The sequence below is a fragment of the Peromyscus maniculatus genome, chromosome 7 (genome assembly GCF_049852395.1).
Source record: "Peromyscus maniculatus bairdii isolate BWxNUB_F1_BW_parent chromosome 7, HU_Pman_BW_mat_3.1, whole genome shotgun sequence".
NCBI classification, from domain to species: Eukaryota; Metazoa; Chordata; class Mammalia; order Rodentia; family Cricetidae; genus Peromyscus; species Peromyscus maniculatus.
Window position 1 is genome coordinate 100,896,662 of NC_134858.1, and position 12,322 is coordinate 100,908,983.

General features: G+C 54.6%; 1 protein-coding gene across 2 annotated transcripts in view; it reads left to right on the forward strand.

Moving 5' to 3' along the window:
- Nucleotides 1–447: 447 nt before the first annotated feature.
- The window catches only part of Rab6b (RAB6B, member RAS oncogene family), a 62,872-nt gene continuing 50,997 nt past the window's right edge, over nt 448–12,322 (forward strand). The window contains exon 1 of one of the 2 annotated variants that reach the window (XM_006978665.4): nt 448–914. In XM_006978665.4, the coding sequence (XP_006978727.1) occupies nt 845–914 (70 nt within the window). In that variant the 5' untranslated portion in view covers nt 448–844. Of the gene's footprint in view, nt 915–9,360; nt 9,474–12,322 lie in introns of those variants that run through there. The other variant, XM_076576931.1, reaches the window with a different exon arrangement.

The window sequence follows — 12,322 nt, forward strand, 5'->3', positions numbered from 1 at the left end:
GGGCCCAGATGGGAGGGTGAGCTAGAGGCCACCAGGGGCGACAGAGGAGCCCCACCCCGTCTTTGCCAGGTATCCTCATATTTTCCTACTTGTCACTACACCATGCACTGGCCCTTTCCTACCGTGCCGCCCTGTCCGACCACTGCTCTGCTCATCTGTGTCTGAGACGAAAGAAGGGACCCCCCCTCCCCGCATCCAGGTGTCAAAGACCAGAAGCAAATGTCCCCCGACCACGTCGTGTCTTTCTTTTTCTAGGTGGGTGGAGGGGGAAACAGAAGTAGCCGGGCCGTGCGAGCCGCTCCGAGGAGGGGCACCTCTCGTAGGCACAAGGCGAGGTGACTCTCCCCGGGCGGGCTGCGCGCGGGGGGCGGGGGCTGGCGCACGCCCCCCAAACCCCGCAAGCCCACGGGCCCCGCATGACATCAGAGGCAGGGGAGCGCGCAGAGCGCAGGCGCGGGCGGAGCAGGCGGGCGGGAGGGGGCGCGTGGCGCTGCTCGGGAGAGCGCTCCTCCGCCCAGCTCGGTCCCTGCGCCCCGCTCCACCCGTGCCTGGCTGCCCGCGCCGAGCCTCGGGCGTCCACAGCGCGACTGTCGCCCGTGCAGCCAGCGCCGCCCTCGGCTGCGCCGCGCACCCTGCCTCCTCCCTTTCCGCCGTCGCCGCCGTCGGACACGCAGCCGCAGGCCGGGGCCGGGCCGCAGCTGGGGAGTCAGGGGCGCGCGCAGCCAACCCTTCCCCCTCCGGCTCCCGCACCGCCCGCCGCCTCCCCTCGCCCTCCTACTCTCCCCTCCCTGCTCCTTCGCCGCTTCCTCCTCCTCCTCCTCTCGGGGCCCCAGCTGCCAGCATCATGTCCGCAGGGGGAGATTTTGGGAACCCGCTGCGAAAATTCAAGTTGGTGTTCCTGGGGGAGCAGAGCGGTGAGTACTCGGCTTCTTCTCTCGGCTCGGAGCCGAGTCTTTTCCCCACGCCGCCCATTCAGTTACCCCACTGGGGACCCTCCCAGCCCCGGCTCGCCAAGGCCCTTCCACGCCCGGGCGGAGGAGGAAAGGGATGCAGATGGGGAAATGGGGCCGGCTCGGGTGGGGCCGGGCTGGGAGGACCTGGGGTAAAGGATGGAGGTGGCTTCGGGGTCAGGGGATGAGAGTGAGGGTGGGATCTGGATAGGGGTACCCCGGGCAGGTGCGTCTGGCAAGACCGAAGGCGGTGGCTAGCTCGGTGGCTGTAGGCGCCGGGTTCGCGGGCTCGCTGACTAGCTCGCACTGCGGCACCGGCTGCGGAGCACGGTGCAGGTGTCTGGGTGCCGGCGAGGTTGTGGGCGAGGGGACAGGAGCCTCTATTGGGAGAACGAGGTGGGGCTGGGGGCTGATTGCCCCCACCCCATAAGATTGCGCCCGAGGGGTTCCCTGTGGACCCTGCCCGGAACCAGGGGAAAGGACACGTTCAGCCCTGGAGCAGATGGCCGCTGGAGAATGGGGGACACGACACCTGTCCCTTTTCGAAAAGAGTGGGTGCAGGTGGTAGGGGAACAGAGCATTTAGCCCCCCCCCCCGGCTTACATCTGACTGGGCAGAAGGTTCTAGACCCACGGCCCTTCGCTAATGAATTAGCCTCTTTGGGGCTCAGGGGTGTGGATCATGAGAGTGAAAATTCTCTCCTTAGCAGGTGACTTGGGGGATGGTACAGAGGCATCTCATATCAAGGATCTTGGCACTGGGCAGAGAAAGGCCTAAGCGACACGCCCTGCCTGCTTCCCTGCCCCCTCCAGAGAGCATCAGTGGAGCCGGTGGATTCTCCCACCCCCATCTCCCAGCTCACCGCCCTTCTTGGGGGAGGGGAGGTCACCGTGACAGCCAGCCAGAGCCGAAGGAGGGGGAGACTGAGGGTTTCTTTGCTGCCCAGGAGTTTCCCCACCCCGAGTATCTGAAACCCAGGTTGGTCCAAGGTGGGAAGCCCAGACTGAAGAGCAGCGACCCCTCTGATAACCTGTAGGAAGGTGTGGCTCCGCGAGAAACCTCAGTCCAGGAGCCTCATAACCAGGGGCTTACAGAGACAAGCTGGGTTCTGAGCATTTCTGCTGGAGGAGAAGGGGATCCCCAGGGGGCGGGATTTCCAGCTCTAGCTCTGTAAACCAGTCCTGTTAGCTGGTTTAGAGGCCCAGAGCAGGAAGGCTGTGGGAGGACCTGGTGGGCTCAGGCACAGTGCAGCTATGACGTGTGTGCGTGGGCTCTGTGGGGTCACATGGTCACCTTCTGTCTGCTGATGCTCAGTACCTGAGAAGGAGGCTTGGGATCCGAGTGGAAGCGGTTGCCTGTCCTGGAGAGCTGGGTTTGGGACATTTCAGGTCGGGACTAGCCCAGCGAGGTAGTCAGCTGGATCTGATTTCCAGTCCTTTGTAGATCCGAGTGTCACAGTGGACACCTCTGTCCCCTGCTGTGTGGAAAGGATTTGGGTGCACCTCAGCCCTAGAAGGGAACCTGCAGGGGTACAAGCAGCCTTGAGGTGGAAGTCTCATCTGTGTTGTCTTTTGCCTAATTGGAGGCCTCTGGAACACTCATTTCTGTCTCTGAAAAATGGGTGGCTTGCAAGAGACCTTGTGCCTCATGTTCTCCCCGGTGCCTGGACTATGCTGTAGGCTCAGAGACTATTTGTTTATTCCGAGTTCGAACACAGTTCCATAGTCTTATGTGGTGAGTCTGGATGAAAACTCTGGGGTCTCTTAGAAACAGTGCTGATGAGTTCTGCCAACCCCTACATGTCTGAAGTCACAAAATGAGAGTCTACCTTTACCTCCATGCTGTGCGGAAAGGGAGCTCCAGGGAATGGGGAGGACTTGCCTGGAGACCCCCTGTGAGTGGTGAACACTTTAGGAACAGGAATCCACACTTCCGTTTTCCAGTCTACCATTTTTTTTACTAGCATGCCACTGGGAAATGAAATGACCTTCAGTGGGGGAAGCCATGTCCGGAACCTCTTTGAGAGGAAATACAGGCTCGGGGGTAGTTGATGTGGGTGACCCGGTGGGAATGCTGCACTAGTTGGTTGGGGGTAGGGTTCATGGGCCTTTGGAACATGGTCCATTAGTGAGATTGACTGCTGGCCACCTTGGTCCCTTCTGGCAGACAGCCCAAAGCCCCTGAATAGCTCCTTCCACTTAGATGTGTCATTAGTGAGCTGTTTACCTCAGGTTTACAGAGCGTTCGGTGTCTGAGATGCAGAGGTTATGTGTATCCCCAAGCCCGGTGGGATGAGATTGCTCCTGATGTAGCCCTGGCCTATGCACAGTTTTCTATGTTAGCATTCTCTGCAGCCTGTGCTGTGGAGGGAGCCTCCTGAGGTCTGATCCAAACCCTACCCTAGCGCTCCCTTCTTATGTGATCTTGGAGGCCCCTTGCCTTCCATACCAGGGCACTTGAACTCTGAAGCATAAGCTTGCCTATCTGAGCTGAGTCTGCTGGTGATGGGAGAGAGGACACAGACGTCTCCTGACCTCTGTTCCTGGCATTGTGGTGGTATCCCTCTAAGCTGGACTCCAAAGAGGAGTGTCAGGGTTGGAGCAGGGTGAGGAAGAAGATACCCTGGGGCAGATAATCACAGGTAGGCATGAGTCCCTCAATGGTACCAAGGAACTAGTTCAAGTGGGAAGCCTTTGAGTGCCCTCCTTCCGGAACACACCTCCAGCCTGGAAGAGAGCGTGACAGCAGTGAGTGGTGTCACATGGCCTATGGACTGTAGTCTGGCTGGCCGCATGGGGTGGGATCCTGGGCAGGTGCTGTGGACCTAGGAGGGGGTATTTCCTTGCATCAGAGAGGCCATAACGTCCTACTGGTGCTCGGGCAGCTGTCTGGATCTTCCTGACTAATCCTAACGTGGATGGTGATGGTGGGGAACAGAAGAAGCTGACACACACCAGACTGGTCTGGGACACTTGATAGCATCCAGAAAAGACAGAGAGGAGCAGGCGTCTGAGGGGAAGTGGACCTACAGGGTCCCTAGCTTCTCCCAAGTTAGCAGAGTCTTCAAGGGCATCTAGCCCCCTCACCGGGTGCATCTTGGCGCGTGTGGTGAGGAGAGGGGGGAGGCGGGATGGGAAGCTGTCTGCTTTCGCAGGCTGAGGCCAGTAGGGCAGCCTGGGCCTCTGCAGGCCTGAGTGCAAGATTAGGAGAAGATTTCAGAGAAACCTCCCTTTCCTTAACCCGCTCTGCAGAACGAATAGATGGAGGCACAGGATGTCAAGAGTGGCTCTGGGTCGCTGGCACCCATAGAGACTGACCCTCACTTCCTCCCATTCCTCTCTAGTTAAGGGTTAGGGAACAGCTGTCCACAGGCTGTTCCCTGCAGCCACCCCCCGCCCCCCGACCGGCACACAGCACACAGCTGCCCTTCACTAGCTTGGTGATGTACCTGCTGCCCTTCTAGAACCTTTCAGCTCCCAGGCCTGTCTTGCCACAAATGGGCACAGCTTGGATTTTTTTGTTTTAAATGAGCATTTAAGAAAATAATTGGTCATGCGCTGTCCCATGACCCCTCTTCTGTTGTCTCAGGTAGCTAAGGATCTTAAGATGGTAACCTTCTGGGGTGCCCAAATTCCAACTGAAGCGGGTGACCAGAGCACTTCTGAAGGACTGTGTCTTAGTCATCTCCTGCTCCCCACCCCCTCTGTGGGCTGGGTGTGCTCACCGAATATCTTGATTTGAAGATGATGACATCCTTGATGTGTGAGATTTGCTGATGGCCTGTCAGCAGATTAGCAGTGAAGGAGTCAAGGCAGCTTGGTGTGGCTTCCCTTCATCCTAGCACCTGCTGCTTTCTTGCCAGAGCTTCTTACCAGGGACACTTGACAGTTGTTTTTTTTTTTTTTTTTTTTTTTTTTTTTTTTTTTTTTTTTTTTTGAGAACTGAATCATTGTGCTATGGTCATGCCCAATCACCTGAGTCTCAAGAATTCATAACTCTCTTTATATCTCTGAAGAAATATGGGGAAGCTCCATCCTACCAGAGGTAAGAAAGGACATGTCAGACCAGAGCAGATCTCTTGGAGACCTGGACTAAATCACTAAGCTGTTCTGTGCCTCAGTTGCTCATCTTACTTTTTCTCTCCTTTTAATTTTCTCTCTCCCTACTCCCTCCCTTGAATGCTAGCACAACAGAGAGAACCTTGGATGCTGGGTACAGACCTAGAACCCTTGATTTTTATTTGTTTAAAGAAGTGTGTAGGAGAGAATCGAGTGGACACTAAGATGAGCCTATCAGTGTGCGTTGTTACTGCAGTGAAACACCCGAGTCAGGCTAGCTTTGTAAGGAACACAGGTTTCGTTAGCTCCCAGTCTGAAGAGTCAAGGACAGGGTGCTGGCAAGTGGCTCAGTGCTGGTGAGGCTGTCATAACAGATGACATCACAGTGGTGGGAGTGATTATGAGAGCATGAGGTCACATTACCACAGGACGTTAGATAGAGCTTCATAATCCTTTCCCAGCCAAGCTACAGTGGATCAAAAGCCTCTTCATAGGTTTCCTGTCTTATTTATCTGTGTGGAGGGTTGAGTGGGGGCGGGGGGATAGGATGGTGGACAAGGGTCTTATATAGGCCTCACTGGCCTTGAACTCCCTGTGTAGCTGAGAATGACCTTGAACTCTCCCACCTCCACCTCCTGAGTGCCAGGGATTGAATCCAGGGCCTCCCACATGCTAGATTAAGCACTCTGTCATCTGAGCTAAATCCCTGGGTCCCACCTCTTAACAGACCCATTACAACATGAGGGCCAAACCACATCCAGACCAGAGACTTGAAGGTTAACCTGTATACAGCACAAGAGAAAAACCGGCATCAGTAGTGAGAATTTCCCAGTAGAGAGACAGGAAACTGAAGTGTGCTGGCTGTGCGCTGTGGTGATTGCCAGCTTTTGGAAGATAGGACTGTCATTAGTTACAATCCCCAAATAGTTATAAATCACTTAAAAATGCAACGAAGTAACTTCCTGTCTTCCACACTACCTCCCTAAAATCAGTCCATGTTGCCCTGATGCTGCAGACCATCCTTGGCAGGCCCAAGAGAGGTGTCTGTTGCATCCAGCCCACACTCCCCACCCAGTTCCCCACTCAGTGGCTTTCACTGTTGCTAGACATACAGGGCTGCCTGGTCTCAATATAAAGAATTAACTTGTTGGGCAAAACCATGGAGGGAACTGAAAAGTTAGGTAGAACGGCAAAAGCCATAAGTAGGGATGGACTACTGTCCTGGGCGTGTGTGTGTGTGTGTGTGTGTGTGTGTGTGTGTGTGTGTGTGTGTGTGTGTGTATCTGTGTGTCTGTCTGTCTGCCTGTCCGTCTGTCTGTTATCCTTTATTGCGTCTCACTGTGCAGAAGGGAAGATGGAGGAAACCTTGGTGGAGGTTGCCAGGGAGAAGTACCAGACACGCCCTGAGATGGGCAGCTCTTTTGTTCCAGCCAGAAATACAGGCTGCTGGGAAACGGGGCTCCAGGCAAGGCCTGGGGACTTGAAGTCCCAAGGGGACTGGGAATGGCAGGCAGTCTTTGTTTCTAGAACCAGGAAAAGGATGGATGCTAGTTCAATTCTCAGGGCTCCTGAGGAGGACTATATTATATGCCTGGGCTTCAAAAGTCAAATTTTCTTCTTTATTTCTATAACTTTGTTTGAAACCAAGAAGGATCATTTTAAAAAATAAAATTTTCTTTGCCATGAGTACTTCTTATCACTTTAATAATGTAGTTTATTTTTAGTAGAAAAACATATTTATCCTGTTCTCTCGGTAACAAGACCAGCGGGAGCTCAGGTAACTGGGGCTACGTACCTTGGCCTGGCACTGTCTCCAGGGGTTGGCATTACCCAAGGGATAGGCCTGGGTCTTGAAGGATACAGATAGTGGATCCCTGAGCTCAGAATATAGTTCTTTAAAGTGATCTCCAAGAGGGCTGGAGAGATGGCTCACCCATTAAAGGCTAGTTCGCAACCCAAACTAAGGTGGTCTCTATGAAATACATAGAAAGGCTGGCTGTGTCCCTCCCCTGTTAACCTCAGGTGGTTCCAGGTACCTCAGGTCTGTCCGCCCCAGGCTCTCCGGGAGCACTCTGTACTTTCCTGGTCACCCCATGACAGACATGCAGTGATAATCATTTTGCGGTTCATGAGACAGCAGCAGGAGAGAGCCGCTCCTGCCTTCTATTAGTGTAGCAAAATTAGAATTTGGAGCTGGGGCTGGAGGGATAACTGAGCTAAGGGGGTGCTTGCCTTGCAAGCATGAAGAACTTTTTTGATTCCCCCAAAACTCACATTAAAAAGTGGGGTGTGGCTGGGCAGTGGTGGCACACACCTTTAACTCCAGCACTTAGGAGGCAAAGGCAGGTGGATCTCTGTGCATTAGAGGCCAGCCTGGTCTACAGAGCAAGTTCCAGGACAGCCAGGGCTGTTGCATAGAGAAACTCTGTCTTGAAAAAACAACAACAACAACAACAACTAACCAACAAATAAAACACAAACAACAGGGCTGGAGAGATGGCTCAGCCGTTAAAGGCTAGGCTCACAACCAAAAATATAAGAGTTTGGTTCCCGGCACCCACGGCTGTCTCTCCAGCCACAAAAAAACAAAACAAAACAAAACAAAAACCACAAACAACAAAAAAGTGGGATGTGGTGACAGATGCTTGTCACCCCAGCACTGGGGAGGTAGAGGCAGGTGTATCCCTGTGACTCAGTAGCTTGCCAACGGAGTCTACTAGGTGAGCCCCAGGCCAATGAGAGACTCTGCCTCAAAAGGGGTGGGGCTTATGTCTGAGGAATGACACCTAAGGATGTCCTCCAACCTTCTCTCTCTCTCTCTCTCTCTCTCTCTCTCTCTCTCTCTCTCTCTCTCTCTCTCTCCTCTCTCTCTCTCTCTCTCTCTCTCTCTCTCTCACACACACACACACACACACACACACACACACACACCACACAAGCATTTAGACCATGTCGTTGTCAAAGTCAGGCCTTGGTCCAGGAGCAGGGACAGAAGAACATTGAGGTCTTAGCAGCATGAGGTCTGCCGTAAATGACTCAGAACATCTGTGCCAAGCACATGCCGAAGATGAACCAGCATATCCCTGTACGGAGCGGGCCATGAAAGGCGTTGAGGCCCAGCACAGGAAGGACAGGCCTTTAAGGAGTAGGCACGGTCTCCATGATAGATACCGGTGGCTCTGGCGTTGTACAGCAGGCCTCACTTGGTCATTTCCCCACACAGTTAACTTGGGATGATTTGAAGGGGCCAGTAGAGAATCAACCTTCAACCTACTTCTCAGGGGGACACTGACCAGGGTGTAAGGGGCCGAACCAGTCAAAGTGTCTTGTTAAACCACCTGCTGTGGACTGCGTGCCTGGGTCTGCCATGTCCTGGAGATACAGACGTTATCTGTCACCAGTTGGTGGTGTTAAATGAGCCCCTTCTCCACGGTGGCTCCCAAGGCTCCTGGGTGGGGTGGCTTCTGAGTGAGCCAGTGGGGTTCAGACTCTCCTTTTTGTAATTCTGTGCTGGCACCGAGCATGCTGCCAGGCATATAATAAGGCTTCAGCCTGGAGGTGGGCACGCTGCTGGCGTGAGGGGCTGAGGGTGGCAGTTCTGCTTAGGATCAGGGGTTAGCCAGCTCCTCTCTCCCGATGTGTTTGGTCCATCCTCTGCTTCCTGTCGCCAGAAGGCATCTCTTCCACAAATGGATGGCCTAAGAGGAAGGCAGCGGGAAAGGCACAGCCCTCAGGCACCAGGGCTCAGATAAGGAAAGAGCCAGAACCAAAGCGGGTGTTAGCGACCCTGCCCCAGCTCCTGCTCCAACCATCACTATGTCAGACCTCCTGAGTCTTGGGCTTCTGCCCAGCTCGGCCTCACTGTCTGGATGGTGTGTGGGGTGCAGTAGGACCATGCATGCTCACTCAGTTCATGACCTTGCTGGAATTTCACGAAGATCGAATGTGTGAGCGCACAGCTCGTGGTTAAAGCTCAGGTGCCAGCTGGCTTTGTTAATAAAGTCCTGACAGCAGCTTCCCCACCCTCCTCCCCTCGCAGCTGTTAGGGAAGGAGTATAGGTGCCTGGAGCCTCTCTTCAGGTAAGCTGCGGCCCACAGCCTCGGGATGGCACAGCCACTCATCCCATTGGACAGCTGAAGAAAGGGAGGCTTTGAGAGGAGGAGGAGGAGGAGGAGGAGGAGGAGGAGGAGGAGGAGGAGGAGGAGGCGTCTGTGTTCCCAGTAGAGCCCAAAGGCAGCCTCTACTCAGCGAGAAAGGGACCTGGGCCTCTGGCTTAGGGTCTGCCCCTGCTCATCCCTCCTCAGTGGCGGGAGGGGGCACCGACTCACCAGCCTACCCCCTCAAGGGCCACCAAAGCCCCTCGTGGGAAGAGTACTTTGTCTTCCCCGAAGAACTGCAGGGGCAGGAGCTATGTGTGGTGTGACTGGAGGCATATGGACTGTTCAGAGCAGCGCTTGGCCTCAGGTAAGTGGAAAGGAAGGCCGGTCATTATAAACAGGAAGCATTACATACAGAAGCAAGGCTGTGGCCATGCTCTGCCTGAGGGAGCCATGGAAGGCTCTCAGAGGTTTTATAGTGAGTGGGAAAGCCCCTGCAGGCGTGGAGATGCAGGGAACAGAGGGCCCCACTGTGCCAAGGCAGTAGAAGGCCTGAGGCTTCTGGAGAACTGGGTCTGGTTCAGGGCTGCTGGACCCTGGTGGCCTGCCGGTGTGGGAGAGTAGCCGGTGTAGGGATTGAGCCTACAGAAGATGGCAGAGCCAGACCATGGAGCTTTGGACAGAGGAGGCCCATGCTCATGGATTATGAGAAAAGGCAGAATGTGGCCCATTTGAAGGTCCAAGTGACTAAACTCGGTCAGACAGAGGATGTGTAGAGCTCCGAGTGGGCTTTGGGAGGCGGAAGCTCAGTCCTCTGCCTAGCTCTGGCCTGCTCAGTTGGGTGGGTATTTTCTCTCAGTTTGTTCTGCAGAGAAGAGCCTCAGGACAATGAAAGGAGCCGGGGAGGACGCCCAGCCTTCTCTCCACACTGCCCCCAGATGTCCCAGAACCAGCCACCTTCAGCAGAGGGAAAAGGCCCAACTTTGACTTGTTCCAGCCTCTCCTGGGTCCCTCTTTGTACCCACTCCTGGGACAGGCAGGGGTTGAGAGCTAGAGACCCGTCCCTGGTTCGGGAATAGATTGCTGGAACTGTGACCTGTGCACCAGAGCCAAGTCCCAAGGGACGGGCAGATAAACTTCTGGCTAACTCTGAGAAAGGGAGGGAAACGTTGCACCTTGACCCTGTGATGAGCAGGAAGTAGGACATAGGACAGAGCACTGGAGACATTTAAAATGCATTTCTCCCCCCACCCCCACCCCTCCCCCAGTGTTGAGCGTGGTGAGCAGGCCAGGAGGGAGCCACGGGTGTAGCCAGAGGAAAGGGACACCAAGGATGTGCTGAGTCAGGGGAGATGTGCTTGCTGGTCTCCCTGGGGCTTCCAGAACCAGGATACTTAGCAGCTCTTAATAATGGTACTGTCCGCCGGGCGGTGGTGTCGCACGCCTTTAATCCCAGCACTCAGGAGGCAGAGCCAGGCGGATCTCTGTGAGTTCGAGGCCAGCCTGGGCTACAGAGCGAGATCCAGGAAAGGCACAAAAAGCTACACAGAGAAACCCTGTCTCGAAAAACCAAAATAATAATAATAATAATAATAATAATAATAATAATAATAATAATGGTACTGTCCATCCCAGGGTTCTGACCAAGTCCAGTCAAAGGCTGGAGGTTCTGTCAAACTGCCGCTGGTTCTTGGGCACAGGACGTTGTGGCTGTGAAGGACAAGAAGGGGACTGTAGCCCAGTGGGGCATGGGGGGGGGGCACACGACACACGACACCTCCGTCAGCCCCACTGTCCCAGGGCTTCCTGTGGGGGACCTGAAGGGAGGGGCACTGAGCTCCACCTCTTCCTCCCCCAGGGGTTTTTACCCCTGTCTCTGTGACCCTGCAGGTTAACACTTGTTTTTCCGGTAATAAAGTCACACCTGGGGACCGGGCTCTCTGCTGCCTTCTGCTCTTTCTGTAGAGAGCACCCCCAGGAAGGGCTTCATTTCAGGGCAGACCACTCCCAAATTATTTTTCAGTTCTCAACACATCCTTCATGCAGCCCTGGGGTCTGTATGTTCTTGATGCTATTCATCCAATTTCCTCCCCTTTCCCCACACACCCCACCTTAGTACTGCAGGCCACTGCCCAGATGACAGGGAGCAGGAGGTCTGACAGGGAGGCACCTGGCCAGCCTCCGGTCCTGGTCCTTTCCTACCCACATCAGAAAATGGCAGAGTCCCACATGTAGGGCCAGGAAAACTCGGTTCTTCTCCAGCTCTGGGAACAGAACGGCTGCCAGAGCTGGCCTTGTCTGGGGTCTGCTGTCTGGGGGTTCCAGATGTGGTGTCGGGGAGCTGGACAGAGGTGTGCACCCGCGCCTGGACCAGTAGACACAGCTGAGTAGCCCTCCATTCTGCCTTTATGGCAGCAGGCTAGGAGAGATGTCCAAAGGCTAGGGGACCTGCAAGGTGTTGTTTCCGGGGTCAGCCCAGTTCACAGCAGCGGGAGCGGGAGGGAAAGGCAGTCCCTCTTGTGAGCCCATCACTGTGAGTCCGGTCTTCTCAAATATCCTTCCCCTGAGTGCAGATGGGACTCTGTGACATGCTTCGAGCCCATACAGTATGGCGAAGGTAACAAGAGGTCACTCCTTGACTTGAGTCATGTTATTGGGAAAGGTAACGGGACAGTTTGTCCCTTGACTATTTCTTTTTATTTACTAATTAAAATGAATTCTTTGAAAATGTCATACATGTATTCCGTGTGTTTTGATCATATCCGTCCCTTATTTCCCCCACTCCACTTCCCCCAGGGGACCACGCCAGCGGGCCTACCCACTCTTCACTCCACTATGTATTTTGAGACAGGGTCTCTCAGTGACCTTGGAGTCACTGATTGGCTACATTAACTGTTCCGTGAGCACTGGGAATTCTCCTGCCTCTACCTCCCGTACTAAGATTTATAGGCACGTGCTGCCTTAAAAAAAAAAAAGCATGTGGCTTTTCACATGGGTGCTGGGGATCTGAACTCAGCTCCTCATGCCTGTGTGGCAAGCCCGTGAGCCACTGAGCCGTCTCCTGAACCCCTCTTGATTGTTTTATTAGAAAACCATTCCTCTGTGCCTCAGAGAAATAAGCTGCCATGTGTAGTGTGAACACGTGTGTGGAGAGAGTGACTCGGGGACTGGGGCTTGGCCTCTAAGAGGAAAGTGCAGCCACCAGCCAGCAAGAGA